This window comes from Corvus kubaryi, unplaced genomic scaffold (assembly GCF_017639235.1).
Source record: "Corvus kubaryi isolate FWS band 111438036 unplaced genomic scaffold, C.kubaryi_AGA036_p1.0 37385, whole genome shotgun sequence".
Taxonomy (NCBI): Eukaryota; Metazoa; Chordata; class Aves; order Passeriformes; family Corvidae; genus Corvus; species Corvus kubaryi.
Window position 1 is genome coordinate 16,876,888 of NW_024581127.1, and position 20,472 is coordinate 16,897,359.

The 20,472-nt window shown below is 35.1% G+C and overlaps 1 protein-coding gene across 49 annotated transcripts in view; it reads left to right on the forward strand.

Annotated features, from left to right (window-relative positions):
• Positions 1-20,472, forward strand: part of RIMS2 (regulating synaptic membrane exocytosis 2) — a 452,323-nt gene that overhangs the window by 219,553 nt on the left and 212,298 nt on the right. For 24 of the 49 annotated variants that reach the window (XM_042036192.1, XM_042036196.1, XM_042036199.1 and 21 more), the window contains 4 exons: positions 13,803-13,870; positions 15,531-15,650; positions 18,033-18,132; positions 18,918-19,041. In XM_042036192.1, coding sequence (XP_041892126.1) covers positions 13,803-13,870; positions 15,531-15,650; positions 18,033-18,132; positions 18,918-19,041 — 412 coding nt within the window. Of the gene's footprint in view, positions 1-4,258; positions 4,264-13,802; positions 13,871-13,986; positions 14,196-15,530; positions 15,651-18,032; positions 18,133-18,917; positions 19,042-20,472 lie in introns of those variants that run through there. The other 25 variants (XM_042036214.1, XM_042036210.1, XM_042036188.1 and 22 more) reach the window with 3 other exon arrangements.

The window sequence follows — 20,472 nt, forward strand, 5'->3', positions numbered from 1 at the left end:
GTCAGAACAAAGCTTAGCATTCAGATTCCTTGTATTTTGAATTCTTTGCTCATTACTCTTTTGGGAAAAACTGAAGATCCACATTTCAGCTAACTATTTTTATAATTATTAGATTTCAGTCGGGGGTCACTTGCTAAAATTTGAGTTCTGTTCAGGCACAAAGCATTTAAACAAAGCAAAAGATCGAATTTTTTCCTGTATTCAGTTCACTTTCCTCTAACTGCCAGGTTTGCTTTTTTGACTTTCTGTGTGACAGTCTTCTTCTGGGTCTTGTAAAATTTGCAAAAATCAAAATCTTCTAAATTCTTAAACTGTGATACACATTTCACTCTTTTCTATTAGCGCTTATTCATTCCTGTACATTGACTTCGTAACGCCTTTTCTGTGTTCAAAGCTTTCCCAAATTTGCTCTTTTTGTGATTAATCTCTTCTAGCAGATTAAGTAACTAAGGCATTGTACAAAGCCAGGGCTGGGAACAGGGCCTGAAGTCTCCAATGTGGAATGTCTGCCTTTGTTATACAGTGTTTGAGGAAGAACAATCCGCACCGGTACTTTCTTGTGCTGTCTGCTCCCGAGTTCTCCTGATGGGGGCCTTTAAACCAGGGAAAGAATTGCAGTCTTGACATCCACCATACCCAGTTTGCTGGTTACACAACAGTTCTGAAGTGTTTGTTGCTGGAGTGGACAGTTTCCACAGAAGCTAAAAAGTGCATGAATCTTGCAGAGTCAACTATTTTATTATGCCTGTCTTAGATGAGACAGCTCCCATTCCTCAGTGTATCCAAGCTGTCAAGATGAGGTCAGTGGTCACGTTGGTCTTCTGTTACCCTGTGGATTGGTAACTTATAAGCTGTGCCTTACTGTAAGGTGTCACCTGGAATGCTTCCTTGTCATGTTCAGGGACATGAAGAATCAAGCGTGAAAGCAGCGGCTGCCAGTGAGAAGATCATGGCACTGCGCTGGCTCAGGAACTTTCCTCATGGTTTGATACAAGTTGAGACAAGTAGCTGAGTAAAATTGTATCCAAAGTTGTCTCTCTCTGGGATTGCATTCAACTATTTATTTAACTCCCGTGTCTGAGTACATGATGTTGATTGCATGTGGCAGAGTTTTTGGAAATAAGTACAAAAGATTTTATGATTGCAAGGGATACTTAAGTAAAAGGCTTTGAAGGATCCTATTGAAATTTTATTCTTCCTAGGAACAGACAAACTCCTACTAAATTCTTGGTGTGTGCAGTACCTGAAATTAAAGAAAAAGTGCAGTGAGGTTTAATACTTGGAAAAATATGAAGGCCAGGGAATATGATATTTTTTTATTATGAGCTTTTGTTGCTTCTGACTTTACTCCAAGAAATAAAAAATTCCTTATTATACTTTGCTTATACAAGAAAGGATGTTGCAAAAACAAGCAATAAAGAAAGTTACAAGAAACATCTTAATAACACAGTCATTTATGAAATTTAATGTTGGAACTAGAGATCTTCCCATCTTTTTTTTTGCATAAGACCTCATTTGAAATCAACAAAGAAAAAGAAAAGATGCTGAGTTGTAGCAGAGAAACAGATAAAATCTGTAACTGTTTTCATTGAGATGTGTAGTTTGCCAAAGTTGTTATTCCCAAAGCATATCATACCTTCCAGCTCTTTATCAGATTTGACAGAGGGTGATCTAAAAAAAAACAAAAAAAAGAAAAGCAGGAAAAGCAATGTCACCCTAAAAAGTCATTAACTGCTTGTGTTGTGTACAGTATATAGCTGCGAGCATAGCCGATTCTGCATTTGCAAAATCCTGTGGTATCTCTTTGTTTCAACAAATTCTAGAATGGGAATTACAGATCACAGTCCATTATAAAATGCAAAATAAAAAATGTTAATAGTGTCAGTATTCATATATTTTCAGAATTACCAATCAAAATTTCATTTGAATCTGATTTTATTTTCTTCTGATAGATATGAATAGTCCAAATTTACTTTCATAATAATAAACAGCAACAGAAGAATACTGAGGTTAAAATTTCTATTCTCTGTAAAATATGTAAAATATTATCACAGACTTTTTAAAAAATGTCAGATTCAGGTAATACAATAGTCTAATCATAATAAATTTATTATAGCTTATTCGTGCTTTGCATTTTTATAAAGCCTTCACTCTGACAAGGACTGCAGTTCTTACAGTACAGCAAAGATGTTCTATGCTATTTTGTCTGTGCTGAGCAGACACAGGCAGGAAAGAAAAGTATTTTGCTGAGCAGTCTTCCAAGGGACTAATGGGTGCATTTCCAAGTGTTCACTGCCAGATTTAAATCAGGGAATGATCCTTCTGTTGTTTACAAATCAGTTGGCCATATCTGTTAAGGTCATTGTGTTGACACCTGTGCCAGCTGGATCCCACATCTATTTTTTTGACGTCTGAGTCCTGGACAGAGATATCGAGAACGCATAATGAGAAGAGGCAGCTTCTTTAATTTAAAATTAAAAAAAATCCCAAACAATCAACCAAAACTGTTTGCATGTAATTTTCATACTTCTTGCTATGTTTCCTTACCCAGGACTTTCAGCTTCATACTGCATAGAGATGAATAAGTAGTTGATGAGTGAAGTGCATAAGTCTTTGGACAGATCATGGAGATGACATGGTGCATTTTCTGTTAGTCTTCTTTAGGCAGGATAGTACAATAGCAGTTTTTCTGAAAATAAAACTGAAGTTGAGAGTCACAAGACAAATGTAAAAAACCTCTCATTTGAAGAGTTGTGTTAATCTGGATAAATTATATTGTCAACTAAGGTGCACACCTAAGGAAATGAGCAACTGAAGCAAGGGAGAGGATGGTTTGAAAATGGCGGTACTACAAGTGTTATTTGTACACAATGCTACCTGAAGTCAATTGGTGCCTTTTTGAAGCACATTGCTTTGTTGTCCTTAATGCATTTGTAACAAGAGTAAGTTACTGACCTCTCTTGGAGCAGTATAGTCTCTGTGTTTACATCACAATTATGCACCTTCTATTCTGTGAATATAGCTCTTCTGCCTGGAGAAGAGAAGGGTGGTCCAGGCTCTGCTACACAATTTGTTTGCTTCTGAAAAACTCTTTTGCTGTGAGCCACACAAGTTACATTGTCTGAAGGACTGCTTTGTGCAATGAGATGTAGGGCCTGGCCAAATTTATGAGGTGGAATTCCCTGATGGTTTTGCAAGCATTAAGTATTGCGGCTTTTTTTTCTCCTCTTATCACAACTTTCCAGAAATTTAAACATGAACAAGTAGAGCATGTGAGGGAATTTTCCTTGAAAAGTAGTGGAAAATACTGACCTTTTACTTAAACTCATTCTGGAAATATTTAGCCTCAGGAGATATATTTTTGGGTAATTGTGATCATACAAAAACAAGAGACTGAGATTAAATCCCTTATGTAATTTTTATTACAGCTTCAGCTACCATGAAGGCTATAATTATGAGCGTAGTTCTTGTTGACTGTGGAAAGCTCCCTGAGCAATGTGCTTCTTTATGTATTCAGTGAAATGAAATAATTACAGAGCTAACATCCACTATTCTTCTGTGGAGACTTCTTCCACTGTTCCACATTCTTCTGAAATAATTAAGACAGTGCAAATTACAATTAAGAAATCTACTTTTTTTCTTCAGGATTCAAAGTTAATTTAAAATGCAAATTACATCTCTGTCTCTCTATTTATTACTTTAACAATCTTAACCTTGTATCTCCACAACATATTTTTAACCATATTGTTTTTCTTTGAAGAACATTCTTAAGGAAGTTCTGTTCAAAGGAATTTTACATCCAGCATACATGGACATGAGCAGCCTTGGATGGATGTTGGGAAGATGAATTTTTTTTGTTTGTTTGTTTTAATCATGTAATAAAATTTACTGCTTATTTGGTGAGTAGATTTTTGTAAATTCTTGCCATTTTCTAAGAATGGGTATAATAGAGCTAGGAAAAGGCAGAACTAAAATCCTAGAAAATACTAAAGAAAAATCAAGCCCTGTATTTCTCAAGTTTGGCACTAATTGTTTGGAACATTTCACAGTATTTGATGGTATGTCTGTATGTCAGCAGCTCATTTTAAGAGGGTAATTGTAGCATCCTGTTCATTTCATTATGCAGAGGGTCCACAAAGAAACAATTCCTTGAATTCAACCCTGACTCCTGGAGAACATGCTCACAGCACCAGAGCTCTCAGGAGACAAAGAATTTTGCATTTAGATCTGCATTTAGATTACACTCAGTAACTAGTGAAAGAGGTCATTAACTGAAGAAACAATGATATTGACTATATTATTTTTTAATTAACTTTTTTAAGTTACACCTTTCTTTCTGTGCACAGAAGATGATTGTGGGGATGGGGGCCTTTACCATAGTATTATGAAATATTACATGTAAATATATTTGTATACGGACTAAATTAATGCTTCATGACAAGCTAAGTCTTATACCACCCTTACCTTCTGAATATTTAATTTTGCAACCTAGCCTTCCTCTTAATGTAAGGTGCATGGGAGTTTTCCTGCATGTATGTATAAACGTGTATACATGAGCAAAATAACCTTGATGGTGATGAAGTGTCTTAAAAAACAACCACAGTCATTGGTATTTTATTTTTGCACATCTGTTCTTTAAGCTGTAACCCAGGTATAACAGGTCATTGCTCTGAACTAATTTGATTATACAGTATCACACTGTCAAGCCTGTGCACAGAAGGTATGAAACTAAATTGGACAATTCATTATGATTTTTACTTCTGGGATCCACTGGAGTTTCATTTTCAAGTTTTCTGTTCCTCTTTAAAGAGGTAATTAATTTCCTTCAAAGAAAGTGATTTGACAAAAATAACGTGTAACCAAACTCTAAAACAATAGGTGTTTTTACATATACCAAATTACTTTCTTCATCATGACTGCTAAAGGGGAGATCAGTAATTAATGATCCAATTACTAGTTTACAAAGGCTTTTATTGCAGTGTCAAGGTGATGTAAAAGCCTCTTGCACTGTTTTTTTTGCTGCCATTACAGCTTACTGAATCAGCAGATGTACTGCATATTTATAGATCATTTATGGCATGTGTGCTGCCAGGGATGGATGATACTTTGGACTTACTTGTTTCTTAAGCTCTTGTTTCTTAAAGAAAATAATTTTAAAAGTAAAGTGAATGTATGTTGTGTCTCCTGCAGTTTAGTATTGAGAAGGTAGCAGGTTAAAAGTTATACTTGTTTAGACAACCATAAAGTCATTTGTACTCCATGTGTGAAGTGTTAGGTCAGGTTTAAAGAAAAAAACCCTGCTATGACTTGTAAAGAAATGCTGTGTTTCTTTGTTACACATAGTTTCAAAAGGTAACATTTACCACAGTAGTTGTACTTCCCTCTTGATTGTTAGGTAGAATTTTGAAATTTGCCAATATCTTTTTGCATAATGTCAACTGAGAATTACAGACAAGAAAATAAATCAGCTTAACTTCTGAATGGTGATTTACTATTCAAATACTAGTTGTTCAAGCATGTAATACAGAGGATTTTTTAAAGGTTATTTTTATTTCTATTCTGAAATGTGCATATCCTTATCAGCGATCAAGACATTTAGAGGGAATTTAGAGTCTTCTCCAGTACCCACTGAGAGAAATTATTGGTAATATTATGCTTAAAAATATTGACCTTTTTTGCATTACACCTTCCCTTCATCTGTCCTTATAGGATAACAACCATGTCTGAGGGTAAAAGTGGAGGATATCTTCCCATCCCAAACAAAATCTAATAACTGAACAGAAAAAGGCAGCAAGTATCTGGAACTTAGATATTGGCTTGAATATTTTATAAGACTGTTTCACTTCAAAAATTTAAATGTTTTTGTATTTTAAATTTATTATTGTTGTTGTTGTTGATGAATTCTATTAGATAAATAGATATATTATTTGTATATTGGTTATCTCATACTGAAAATCACAAAATGAGTAATTCTTAATACCACTTTTTGGTAGCAAGATGTCAGTGATCTTGACTGGAAGCAGTGGAAAGAGAGGAAAAAGATGTGATCAATGAAACAACTGGCTGATCTTCAGTCATGATATATGGGTGGCTGCTGGGCTGATGATGGAAATTGATTCTAGATAATGACATGCCTATGATAGGAGCCATGTCTATGTTAGTAATGTCTCCTTTCATTAGGATTAGCTCTACATAGCATTGGGGATAAAAGATAGGAAACTGTTATGAATAAATATGTCTCTTTAAAGCTAAGCTAAGAAGACTTTCCTTCCTGACATGCTCACTGTTTCAGCTTTACTTATGGCTGATAGTTCCCTTGATGAAATTAGTACAGCTGTGTCATGAGTACAACTGACATGTTAAGTCCATGTCCTTATTTGTGAATTTGACAGCATACCTCATGAAGAATCCATTCCTTTGCTGTCTTTCTTGGTCTCCTGTTGTCTTCACTATGCAAACTTGAAGCTTACTTATTAATTAAGATATAGTGATTCAAAGTAGCTTAGGGTTATTTTCTGTAATAATTAGTGTTGACATCAAAGCAGTAAAGCTTGAAAGTAAATAAGTACACAATATAAGGGAGGTTTTTTGTTTGTTTTTCTCTGTTAGTTTCTTTTTTCTGTTGTTAGTAAGTATTAGAAGGAACAATGCAAATGGAAAACATTATTATAGGCTCCCTGTCAACAGATGTCCATTACTAAAAGGAATTAAAATGCACCTGGTTATACACTGCCTGTCAAAGGTAGAGAGCTTATGTCTGTCCAAATAGAAATAGGGTCACATTTAGGATTCAGTACATACGTATCACGTCCTATGGCCCTGAGACTTCGAGATGCCAGGCAGCCTTGTTGGAGCTACTCTGACAGTCATTTTGGCAAAGTTACAACTTCAGGATGTAGAAAGAGTGTATATCTCTGGAAGGCTGAGTATAGGGTAAGCCAGCACAAAGTGAATTGCGTAAGCAAATATGTCTACTAATGCTAAATAGAGTTTTCCTGAAGCTACTTATTTCTTCAGTTTAACCAAGCCTTCTTTGGTGAGTGTATATAAAATGGTAATAAAAAGAAAAGTCTAATGGAAATAGGTACTGAGAGCACACAAAACCCCAAACCTGTTTCCTAAACTTTGCAGCTGTTTCTCACAAATTTTCATAGTGCTCCAGTTATGAACTGTCTTCACTTCCAGGGGGCTATAAGGCTTGTTTCCAACTGGCTTGTCAGGTTTTACTGTTGCCTTCCCATTGGCAGCAAAACAGTTGAATTTGCTTGGACTGGTTTCAAACTCTGAGGAAGGAATTTCTTGTACATTTGCAGTTTGGTTCCCAGTTGTGCAGGAACTCCAACACATCACAGAACCATTGGATCTTCTGTGCTTCCTTAGCAGTTGTTTTCCAAGATGACTCATTTTTCTGATTCAGGATTTCATTGATTCAGGAAATACAGGGTTTTTTCTCACCTTCTAGATACCAGTTAATTCCTCTGTGCATTATATACAAGAACTTAACTTTCAGGAGACTAGTCTGTGAAAAAGGGTGTGCTCATTGAGAACATGTAAATGAGCTATTTGGTTTTAGTTGGTGAGAACATTATCCCAGCATTAAATAACACCAAGCTGTGGAAATGAGGGCCAGATATGGGATTCTTTAATAGGATTAAAAGGTTTTTTTCTCTGCTGCATTGTTTCCTCTTTATATGAGTCCCTCATTCAGGTATTGGCAAGCTGATGTTGCTGATACTTGTTGCAGGCCTGAGATGGTGAAGAACTTGTGATCAACATGTCAGTTGCAGCCCTAAGGTGAAGGGATGGTTATAACATGGTTATGGTTATAACATGCATGGTTAAAACAGACAATCAGGGAAGATGTGCGAGGTCAGCCCATGAACACATATGGGGTCTTTGTGGATGTGAAAAGGGAAGAAAAAGGAAAATAGGCATCTTTTAAAAATAATAATAAAAGAGTAAAAAATTGCTTTTGATTACTTGCTGCTGGGCATGATCCAAAAATACTGTCTTATTGAAACTTTCCAGTGTGTGTTTTCCTTTTTATTATGCCAAAAGAACTTCCTTTTTCAGGCACAGGCTCTAAATTTTGTAACAAAAGAAGGAAGAAGGGAAAAAGTGAAAATGCTACAAGTAGGGTCAAAAGTGTAATTTGGAGTAAACATCTTCCTAAGATAAAATGTTAAAGACAATCAAGCAAGAGAGAAATCCGTAGGATATTATGCTGAATTAGTTCTAGTTTTCCCTGATCTTATTAAAGGGGCAGGAAGTATATAACAAAGGTGTGCAAATCTGAAAAAATTGAATCCTAATAAGAAGACAAACTGGCAGTGGTAGACTGGGACAGTATAAAATTTCTGACTGTTTCTTGTAACTAAAGAGTACCTGTCCATTGACCTGTTGATCCAGAGTGTGAGTCTGTGTACTGGATCATATGATAGAGGTTGTGGTGTGACATATAGGGTCACACTTCAGGTGTCATATGAGAGACATGATTGTAAGTGTATAAGGTCCTCTAGTTTGTGCAGTGAGCTGTGACTAAATGTATTTGCCATATTGATATGCTTTCTTTCAATTTATTCCAAGGAAAGACATTTATCAAAATATATGTGACTAACAGACTGAGCATAATTTTGTTCTAGAAAATGTAACTTTGAAGAAAGTCTTTCCTGCAATTTAAATCCTTGCAGCAAAACATAAATTAAAAAATACTTTCAGTAACTATTCTTCTATTAATAGTGATCCTAAGTCTCAGTTTCAGAAGGAGAGCCAGAATGAAACAGACATGCTGAAACCCTTTCCCCTTTACATTAGATAAGCTTTTACATCAAGAGTAATATCTTTTCTTTTAATCAGTCCTTGTAGTAGTTCAAAGCATGGCTACACAGTTTTTGGGGGTAAACCAGGGTCTTCAATTTTAGTAAGATTTTCCCCCAGACAGTATCCCTTAAATAAAAATAACAGAGGAATTCAGGATATTTCTAAGTTCTCAAAGACTAATCCATGGGGTCCAGAGACATTTTTTTGATAGCAGCATCTCTATTCAATGCTTGTATGCTGTCAGCGTCATCATTCTTTCCACATGGGTATGCACTGTTACCTCCTCCTGCCTCCCCCAGGTTTTCACTCACCCACCTCATGGAATGCAGCACTTTGCTATTCACTAATGAAGATTTATACATTTTTTTTCCTAATTGCTGCATTTCTCTGTACATATTAAAAGTCAAAATGTATTTCATATCCTTTACATACAGAACAGCTTCTCTTTTTTTGCTTTGGTAGGACCAGATCCTTCAGACATTTTCCTAGGTTGTTACAGGTTAAAAGTTGCCAAATCCAGAGGAATAATTATTTCCTAACAAGAAATGTTGAAATGCATGGTAGGAAGTTTCAAAGCCTACTGTAAGACCTGCAAGAAGGTGCTTCTTTTTGTAATCAGTGCTCAAACTGCATCAGTGACTGTGTTGAAAAATATTTCTGTGCTTTACAATCAACTGTGTGACAGGCAACTTTACATTTGTTCCTGCACCAAAAGCTGGAATGTCCCTGATATGTCCAGAGCTGACAAATTGTTTAAGCACTCATATAATCACCTGCAGGCAATTTCAGCTGTGTAGCTCCCCTTTGGAGTCACCCACTGTGTGGCAGTCTAGAAGGATAGTATTGCAAACACAGAAACTAACCTTCTGGAATGGAAGCTCTTCAATAGCTGTAGCTCACTTTTTACTCTGCTCCAGAGGCCTTCTGGTACAGGGCTGCACTGGGAGTTGTGCAGTTAGGAGAAGGATGAAGACACACAGGATGTGTTCGGCTCACTGTACCCTTATGCTGGAAGTTAGCGTGGAGGGTGAATATACTCACTTAATTGCAAGGTTAAATTGTTCGCAGTTTTGAGTAATGATATATAAGTACCATTATTGGCTCAAGTAGTCAGAAGTATGTGCTCAGTATACACTATGTAATCAGGTAGTCTCCTCAGCCTGAAGAATTTAAAGTTATATGACCTGTCCTTTTTGGCATTGAGATTTGAATTTGAGGACAAGGTTTTGGTTTATTTGGTTCAAAGATTATGTTTTTAATTCACTAAGGGAAACATTTGACAGTTTAGAGAGGTCTTGGTTTAGAAAGGGCCTGGGTTATGCCTATATCCTTTGTGAAGATTTTGGGCACTTCAGAGCATCCAAATTACCCTGTATGAGTAGAATAGCCAATTAAATTGAGTGCTTTATATCTAACCTGTTTGGAAGATTAATGGTTTTGGATTTGACGATGAACTTAAACAACACTCAAAAAAGAGTAAACATGCACCTTGTAGGTTAGCTACAAAATTCTTAATGCTTTATAAAAGATATTCAATTACCATATTTCTGTGTGGCAAACCCATTATAGGAAACAAAAACCTACATAATCAAGCATTAAAATATCAGGGAAACAGAAACTGACCAAAAGTCTTCTAAAATATACTCTGACATTTGAAGTTCCCATTGCTGGGGGTTCCTGACCATGGAAGAAAAAGATCTTTTCCTCTTCCTGTTTGGTTTTGTCTGAGTAAAATAAGCAAAACACACTGAACACCAGTAAGGTTACAAAGGCTTCAGCTTAACCTTGTTTCTACAGAAAGGCTGGGTTACTGATGTATGCACAGCTTTCCATATACACACAGAACTCACTGACATTAATAAGAGCAGACCTCGCATATGTCCTTTTTATATCCAGCTGCACTCCTGAACTCACAAGGCATCTGAATATTGTTATAATGGCATAAGCTAAGATTGTATAATATAATTAGTAATATATTAGATCTTTTTTCCGTGAATGGTGGTTTTGATACTATAGCTTATGTAATTTATCTGTGAGTGACATTTTCTTCCTGAGTAATTTCTGCTGCATATCCTAAATGTATATATTATCAATAATAAAGTATCTTCTATTGTGGAAGAGAAATTTCTAAGAGAGCAGCAAATGCATTCTGTGGTACTCAGAGTTAAAACTACAGTGTCTGTTACAAAATATCGTGGTTTAACTTTTATTTCTTTACCTTATTTTCTTTTGTTTATTTACTTATAATTTTTTTTCTTGTAGGCAAAAACCTATGTGCCTTACATATATTACTTTTAGTTTTACAAGATTTAAAAAATAATTTACCTAGTCAAGATTTTAATATTTATAGAACTTGCACTGAAAAATTTATGTCCAGTGATTTTATCAAGCCATTCATTTTATCTCAAAAAGTTGTAGGTATACTGAGCCATACGTGTCTCTCACAGAAATGTAATACACTACAGGGCTTCCAGACAGCCATCCTTTTATTAACTTGCATAGTATTTATGCCTGTCATTTAGATCACGTAATGCAGTGTTAAGGGCAAAATCTATAAGATCTACAATGGCTTTACAATTTCTAATTTATATGATAATTTTTGGAAACATATAACTACCTATTTTACACAGGTAAAACCAAAACAGTGTTTGGATGGAGTTCTTGGTTATTTTAATCTAATTTTCATTTTATAAATGCCAATTAATTAGTAGTTACTGTGGGAAACAAATAAAAAGAAAGTCAGCCTTCTACATCTTGTTTGAAAAGGAGAAGGGAAAATGGTAGAGCAAGAAGAGGGAGTTCTTTGATTAGGTAACAGGCTCAATTTTGCAAGTGTTCTGTGCAGGTTTAGTTCCAGGGATTATCATTTGATGAAGAGTAACTATTTTTGCAAAATAACCGAATCTAGTCTTGGACACAGACAATTTGTGGATGCACCATACAGTAATACATGGGTTAGAGGACTTGGAATAAGTGGAAACCAGCTACACCAACAGATGAGCCTGGGACCAGTGCTGAAAGGCCCCAGGGAATTTGTAAAACAGGCAATATGTAGGCAGGAACTCTTTCTGTCTTCTGGATATCTCTAAACGTATATTTATGAGTAAGGGCTAGATCTTCATGAGCTCACTGATGATTTCACACAGTACCCCTTGAAACAATGTCTGGAGGCAGAAGTAGCACTGGAAATTCCATTGCAGAAGTACCTTTAGCAACATGTTACTAGCTTTCAAAAGTGTATTTCTTTCTCCTTTAGCAGGATAGCCACACTTTTATCTGTAATACAGGCAAGATGTTAACATTCATGGCAAAGCAGTTTTGGTAAGAATTTCCAATTTTTAAATGTTATCTTCCTTTCAAGAGTCAAGAAACATAGTTAATAGATTTACAGCTTATTTATTATTTAGAAAATATGAATGAATTAAGGCTTCAAAATAACTTTATGAAGTTACTTTAACACTTTTTTTGTGAAAGAAAAGGCTATTTAATATGCTAACATATTTCTACAATGTGTAAGGGAATAAGTTCAAAGTATCTTTTTGAACCAAAGCCTTTGTATTTTGACTATTTACTTCTTTGAAATGAAAATGAGACGATTTTTTTTCCCATGTAGCATGTGCAGGTCTCTATATTAGGAGGAAACGAGTGGAAAAAGATTATATTTTTCATTGTACATATACAATATACTAGGTTGGACTTGATGATTTCAAAGGGCTTTTCCAACCTAGTTAATTCTGTGATACCTCTCCAAGGAGACTGTTTTACTTTTCTAAAGCATCTCTTAGTTTCTTGTAGTTTTATAAGGCCGTATCTTCACATCCTCTCTGTAAAGTTTTCTAGACAAGTGTTAAGACAGTGCTAAGACTTATTAGTTACATTTCACCACCCTACTGATGTAGTTCCAGAGGAATAGGTTGAGCAATGTTAAAGCAGGGTCTGAAGTAACAGAAATAGAAAAATGTTTTTTGAGGTCTGTATTTAAAAACCCAGAACTACTTTGCTTGAGTTTGGTCAAATTTGATAGAAAATGAAACATTTGTTTCCTGAAGATAGTAATGTAAAAATATTATGTAGCATGCAGTAACAAAATACTTTTCACGTAACGTGTAGTAACAATGGTGAGGGGAAAAAAAAGAGAGAAACGTAATAGTGCAGAATGTGTGGGCATAATTTAGTGTTTAAAGTACATACATAAAAGACAATGTTTTAATAAAATACATGAGTCATTCCCAAATTCTTTGGACAGCAGCATTAATTTAGATCTCTTCTTTAAAACTGTTTCTCAAACTTTTCTTTCTACCACATGTCTTCCATGGAGGTTAAATTCTGACTGTATGAAATATTTATATGTTTTATCAAAACCCTACACACTCCCAGTTGTGGGGTACCTGTACTTACTAGAATTTGTCCTTGTATTTAACCAGGAGACAAATCAAAGTTAATATGCTTTTTATTCTAAATATAGTTTCTAGAATTTTTTTTCATTTAACCTTCCTTAAAACATCATCTAATGCAAAGCGAATATAGAGTGCCATTGTTTTAAGTATTTTATTGACGTGATTAGAAAAAATATTAATTTGTGTTAGAGAAGCAAAGAAATAAGTTCCTTAAGACATTCTGTATTTAAATGCTTTCCCTTCTGGATATTCTGTTAGAAATACAATTTGCCTTTTCATTTAATTTACTGTAAATAATTTTGTAGGGACGGTTAATAAACCTGGCGCAATGATGTTTTACACTGTACGTAATTTTATGCAAATATAGACACACACAAATGTATCTCCTTCCTCACTGTTTTTCATATTCCATATACTCTGTTGTTGGAGCCTGAACTTTTTCTTGGAAGCCCTTTGCAAGTCCTGCTGGCAGAGGTTATGAATCAGATAGGATAATCAGAAGTCTTTACAATTTTACTGTATCTTTGTTTGTCCTTTCTTTCACCTTTCCTTTTCTGCACTATCTTGTCTGTCTGATTCTCACAGGAGACATGGATTACAACTGGTTGGACCATACGTCTTGGCATAGCAGTGAGGCATCCCCAATGTCTTTGGTGAGACATGTGGAGCCTTACCACTTAGTTTCCTTTATCATTTTACATTTCCTTGGTTTTATGTACACCTTTGCATGTTTTCTTTTTTGTATCCTTTTTTTATCCCACACCTATAGGGGACAGTCAAAGGGGAAAAAGAAAAACTAGTGAGCAGGCAGTTTTGTCGGATTCTAACACCTTATCCGAGAGGCAAAAGAAAATGGTGTGCTTTGGTGGCCACTCTTTGGAAGAGGACTTGGAATGGTCTGAGCCTCAGATAAAAGACTCTGGGGTAGATACGTGTAGTAGCACAACTCTAAACGAGGAACATAGCCATAGTGAGAAGGTACTGAGATTATGGAGCCTGCATTTTAACCTGCTCATTTGGTCTTTGTTTGCTCTCTGTCACTCATTAAAATAATGCATAAAATAAAAGATAGGGTCTTTCTAGAGACAATATAGCATTTCTTAAGGTGCAGAAAAGAAAAACAAATGAAAAGTCTTTGCATGCTTGCAGCTTTTACTGTTTGGCAGCATAAGAAAAAAAATTGAGAGGCATAAAGGAATGTTCTTATGGTTGCAAATCAGCATATCATGATATTACCTTAAAGAATAAAGTAATTAACAATAAGGATTCTACCAATTGGCTTATTTGATTTACTATTTCCAAACTCCTGGGGCTGAAATTAAATTAATAGTTCAAACCCCAGGTGAAAAAGGGAGAAAATTGGGTCTCTCTGCACAGAAAAGTTGTTTTTCTTTTTTCCCTTTCACTGTCATGGTTGTTCATTTGTTTTGTTGCCATGCAATTTTGTACAGTACTGTGCAGAATTAAAGGCTTTGCCATCTGCTTTGGTATTTTTTATTTTTGCTTTCTGTTTGGTGGAGATTATGATAAATCTTTTTAGAGTTATTAGTTGTAATGGGAGCAGATTTATCTGTGCCTGCTAATTTTGCATGAAATAGAGCATGAAATAATATTTTTCTGTGAAAAAGTGCTATGATTACACAAAAGAAAATCTTAAAAACTTATTAATTAGGCCAATAGACAAGTATAAGTGTGCACATGTATAGTAATGGAATAATAATGCTCACTGTAACTGTGCTTCATATGTGAATTAATTATTCCAAGAAAGAAACAGAATATTCAAATGAAGTAATGGATAGACCTTTTAATTGTATTTTTAAATTTTAATCTACTACTACTGAGAGAAAGTAAAACACTGAAAATATTTTTTGGTCTTGGATAAGAATTGACGTGTTTGAAGTAGTGGAAAAATAAGACATTTCTTATTTCAAATTTGCAGTTTGAGTTAAACTTCTTTTCCAGTATTACACTTACACTAGACTTTTAGCGATATTCTTCTCAGTACTCAGGTGTGATTCTCATTGTGTGTAGATAACTATGTGTAGTTGTCTGTATCTGTCAGTTCAAGATATTTACAAATTGGATTAAGTAAAATAGATAATGTTATTAAATATTAGACGTCCATTGTGATGAAGGATATGTTCAAATAAATATTTTCCGTTACAGTTTTCTGTCATTTTATTACATTAAATATTAGTGTAATCATAATACTTCCATAGAATTTTTAAAATATATCAAGAAATGAAAAGTATTACTGAAATATTTTTCATTAAAATACTATTCACTGTATTTTCCATTAACACCATATGATAGCATCCAGTAACTTGGCAACCATCCAAAGATGGAGATCGTCTCATTGGTCGGATTTTGTTAAATAAACGACTAAAAGACGGAAGTGTGCCTAGAGATTCAGGAGCAATGCTCGGATTGAAGGTTGGTGATGAATAATTTTGAAACGGACAACTCTCAGTTAAATTAGCTAATTTTATAATGAAAGTATTCTCATGTTATATAGTGTATGCATACCAGTATTGATAATGCATATCATTCGCAAAATTACTATATAGACATTTTATATTCATTTACCTAGGGTAACTTTGCAGGGTCCTTGGCAGAATGAAAAAGTTGTATTTTTCCGAAAGACTAGACGTGTTTTCACAAGTTTTCCCAGAATGTCTTCATAGCAAAGGACTAATTGCATCCTTGCTAGGCAAGCCAATTCCTGTGTTCTTCAGTATGGAGCATTGTGCCATGGTATAACTTCTATTTCCCCAGAAAGGGAAAAAAAGTGAAAAATAAATTATCTCTCTTCAAGACCTGGCGTGTGGGGTACGCCCAGCCCCCGCCCTGGAGGGAGGTCTGCTGAGATAAGGAGAGTGCTTAACCTCCCAGCAGAACTCCCCTGGAAAGGCAGCCACTTCGCAGGTACGGGGAGAAGAAGACAAACCCCGAATCCTCTGGGAGACCCTATGCAGATCCTTTGTAGCCCATTGGCCCTTACCCTCTGATACCCACCCCTGTATCCCTATAAAGCTAACCCCCTGCCCCTGCGAGGGCAGAGAGATGCTCGTCCCTAGCCCCTCTTCGCCTGACTAATAAAGCTGCCTCGTGTGGAACAGCTACACGAGCCTCTCGTCTCTCTCTCCCTGGTCTGGCTTGGAGGCTGCCCTGCAGAGCTGAGCTGAAATCACGAGCTGACAATCACTAAAGAGCTGACAGCCTCTGCACGGGCCCTCCAGCCAGCAGCTGAGGGAAGACACCGGGCCCCGGGAAGACGATCTCTCTCGGGACCATCTTTCCGGACCGGTCACAGCTTCCTCGGTCAGAGCTACTGACCCCACACCAGCTGCCATGCTGGGGAACATCTGGGAGTTAATGATATTTCAATCCAGATCGGAGTATGCCAATGGAACTTCCTCTTTCTGAATTTTTTTCTTCTCTGATTGTTTGATTTGCCACATTTTAAAAATATGAAATGAATATTAATATTATTGTTAATATTAATATTACTGTTTTTTATCACAAAATAATGTACTAACTTTTTTTCATGTGTGAACCTCTTTTTCATGATGCAGTGCTCTTTAAACACATTATGAATTACTTCCAGCTCATATATTGATCTCAATTTTGTGTGATATTATTATTTGCTGTTCCTGAAATACTAGTACAAGAATGAGAACAAACTATACACAGTGGAAGAAACAAACATGTATTTATTTTGATTCCATATCCCTGCTGTGAGAAATCATTAAGAAGTTTAAATTTTCTGTTCTCTATTTCGCACAACTCTTTACTTCACCTCAGGTATACAGATTAGGTTGTAGTCACACCCTTTCAGTAAGGGTTAAATCAGTGTAGTTATGTATTGTAGATACTAACACGTTTTGGAAATTTTTTTTTATTTAATTAATAAATAATTTTATTTTAAGTCAGTGGAGAAGCCAGTTGAACCTCAAGTTTTATATGTTTATTTTTGTCTTACTGTCAGAAAATGCCAGAGAAGAGATTAACAGTGCCACTAGAAAGCAGTTTTTGTTTAAACATCTACGTTAAAGTTTCTAAAATCTCATATGAAGATGAACTCTTCAGTGAGATTCATTAATAGTTCAGATTCAAGAGTAACTACTTTTTAATCTCAATAGACATATGGAAAGAGTGATTTCCAACAGTTAGTTCTGACCTGAATTTTTAAGTATTTATATATTGAAAGTAAACTAAACTGGATTTAGTATTACAAATTTTAAATCCCAGTATGAAGACTGTTAAGAAACCTTAAGAATTTGAAGATTATTCAGTTATGACTGATCCTGACATGTAAGTCTGATTCTAAGATAAATATTAAAGTCAAACCTGTTGAAGTTCCCCGTAGAGAAATTTTCAGTGTGACAAGTATTTTCATCTGACTTGCCAAGCCAAAGGGAATTTCATTGCTTAGTGTGAACATCTTGAGTTCTGTTGTATTAATATACCTTTTTTCAGTTAAAAAAATATTGAAGTGAGCAATCTAATGACCAATACCTTAGATTGTTTTGGGTGGTAGTTTATAATACAATGAGATTCTATACATGCATTTATTAAAATTTAATGACTTTGGCATTCTCTATATGCATTGTTCTTCAATTGTGCAAATTGCCAGAATAGCTACAAAAATAACCTGTCATAGCCAAATTTCTGTGGTGTTTTTTTCAAGTGTGTATGTGTTACCTGGGCTACATAAAACCCAAGGAAAAAGCTGAATTCTTCTTTCTATTGCCAGTACATTTAAATAATTTAAAGTAATTTTCATACTATGAAAATACTTCCTCTTTGAAACAGGTAGTAGGAGGAAAGATGACTGAATCAGGTCGACTCTGCGCATTTATCACCAAAGTTAAAAAAGGAAGCTTAGCTGATACAGTGGGGCACCTTAGACCAGGTATGTATCTACTATAGATCTATACTGCTGAGTTGCTTTCCTGATGGTGATAACAAGTGAGAGACTTTAATTACATGTGAAATTATGTTAAATATATGTGATGAAATACTTCAGAATTCAATCTGACCCTGTTACTAGATGGTTGCTTTTGTGAAATATATATTGTCATGTTGTTCAAAAAATATTTTAACATTTTTGCTCATTTTTATACTCAATATTCCATTGATGTCCTTCCTAGTAATTTTGTGGTCTATATTTTGTGGCATTATTTGGAGAAAACCAAGCTATTACAAATGTATGAACAGAATCACCTTGTCTAGGAAGCTGCTTCTATTCCAAAATGCAAACCATAGATTGCTGGATTTGAGAATGTTCAAGAAATATTAATTATTAACATAAGAAATATCTGAACTTTAAGTACTAAACTTGTAAAAGTACATGGGTCTTCAGAACAGTAAGTTGATGAGATATGATGTTTTAAAGGTTTAAATTTTCTAAAGAGCATGTTGGGATTTCTGTAAGCCACAGCTGCCAAAGAGAGTAAGAGCAGCATCTAACTCAGTAGGGATCCTGCTGATGATATTGCTTCTCAGAACTTTACATATTTGAAGCTGACCTGCAGAAAACCTTTAATACTCAGGATTTTCCTGCACTAAGGTCTCCAAATTTGTTCTACAACACAGGTTTCACAATCCAAAAAACTGACAGTAGAATGGCTTAAATTGTCATTGTAAGTGGCGTCCACAGCAGACTTCCTAAGCAGGGTGTTATTACTTAACTTACAGGTGATGAAGTATTAGAATGGAATGGAAGGCTACTACAAGGAGCCACCTTTGAGGAGGTGTATAACATCATTTTAGAATCCAAACCTGAGCCACAAGTAGAGCTTGTAGTTTCAAGACCAATAGGGTAAGTAATTTAATGAATTTTTTGCATTAAATATGATAAAAGTGTTGCTAAATTTCACTTTTAGGATGGAGTATATCAAACATCTATAAACATTGTAAACAGCATAATCTTATGCAAAATTCTGTAAACCTAAAGTGTAGCTAGAATGATAGATCATGCCAGTGAGTAAAAAAAGCTGGTGTGAAATCCTGTATTCTCAGAGTCTCAAGCATCATCTGCTATTATGGTTAAAAATAGGTTCCCTTCTCTGGCTTTTCAATTGGTGAGCCAGCCTATATTGGCTCTGAAACTGTGTTTATACTCTTTGTTGTTGTAATTCTTGACTGCTGATTTTTATTTCTCCATTCCCTTTTTTTTTTAATACATACATAAAATTGTAAAATCATATTTGGTCTATGAACTGATGATGAACTCTTATTTACTAAGAGCCTGTAATGTAAAATTTTGTGTGAAATATAATATGCTAATGAAAAAATCAATATGCTGTGGAAAGTCTCAAATCCACATTCACATCATCTTCATCTATGGAATCATTTAAATTATTGTTTGTTATCTAACACCGAACATATCTGAATGAACAGTTAGAATTGTGAGAGACCTTTTCTTCAGTGCTGCACATTGTCTATTTTTATTAACCTTGAAATCTACTTCTCAGCGTCTAAACGTAATTTTTTCTTGCATAGCAATTGTTGCTCCATTGTATTAGACTGTGAGTACTTCCCCTTCATCTTTTCTTTTTTTTCCAAGTTCCTACACCCTAAAGTCATATGCATCACGTTTTAAATTCTCCATTGGAAGTTCCATATCTGGTTACATCAGGGTTGTGAAGAGGGGAATGCTTATCACTGATTTTGAAGATGCTTACAGTTGTTAAGAATTTTCTTTTTACTCCCAGAATTTATTGTGATGTGCAGGACACAACTGGACAGGGTGATAAGTAATATGATTTAGGTTCCCCTTTTCCATGTTAGGTTGGACCAAATGATCTTTCAAGAGCCCTTCCAATCTGGACTGTTTTAGGATTCTATAATCACATTTTAATAAATATATTTTTCCCTTTATTTTGTATAAGATGCACTTTACCATAATATAAGAAAACATGATTAAAAATTAAGAAGTACTGAAAAAGTCTAGAACCTTATAATATGAGATTGTCATTTCAGTGGGGACAACTGGTACAATTTCAGCTATAATAGGAATACTGTGTTGGACACATCAGGAACTTAATGTGTAGGAACTTAATTTGCTATTACAATTTTAAACAAACTTGATAATAACAAAAACTGCTTTATCTTGTCAGTGAGATGAGAATTCATCTCCTGCATACGTATGGAATTACAACCTCTTTAGGGTAAAGACTCTATCATCTGTCCTATCATTAAAAACCTTTGCATAACTTGAAGGTGTGGGTATAATAGCAATGCTAAGGGA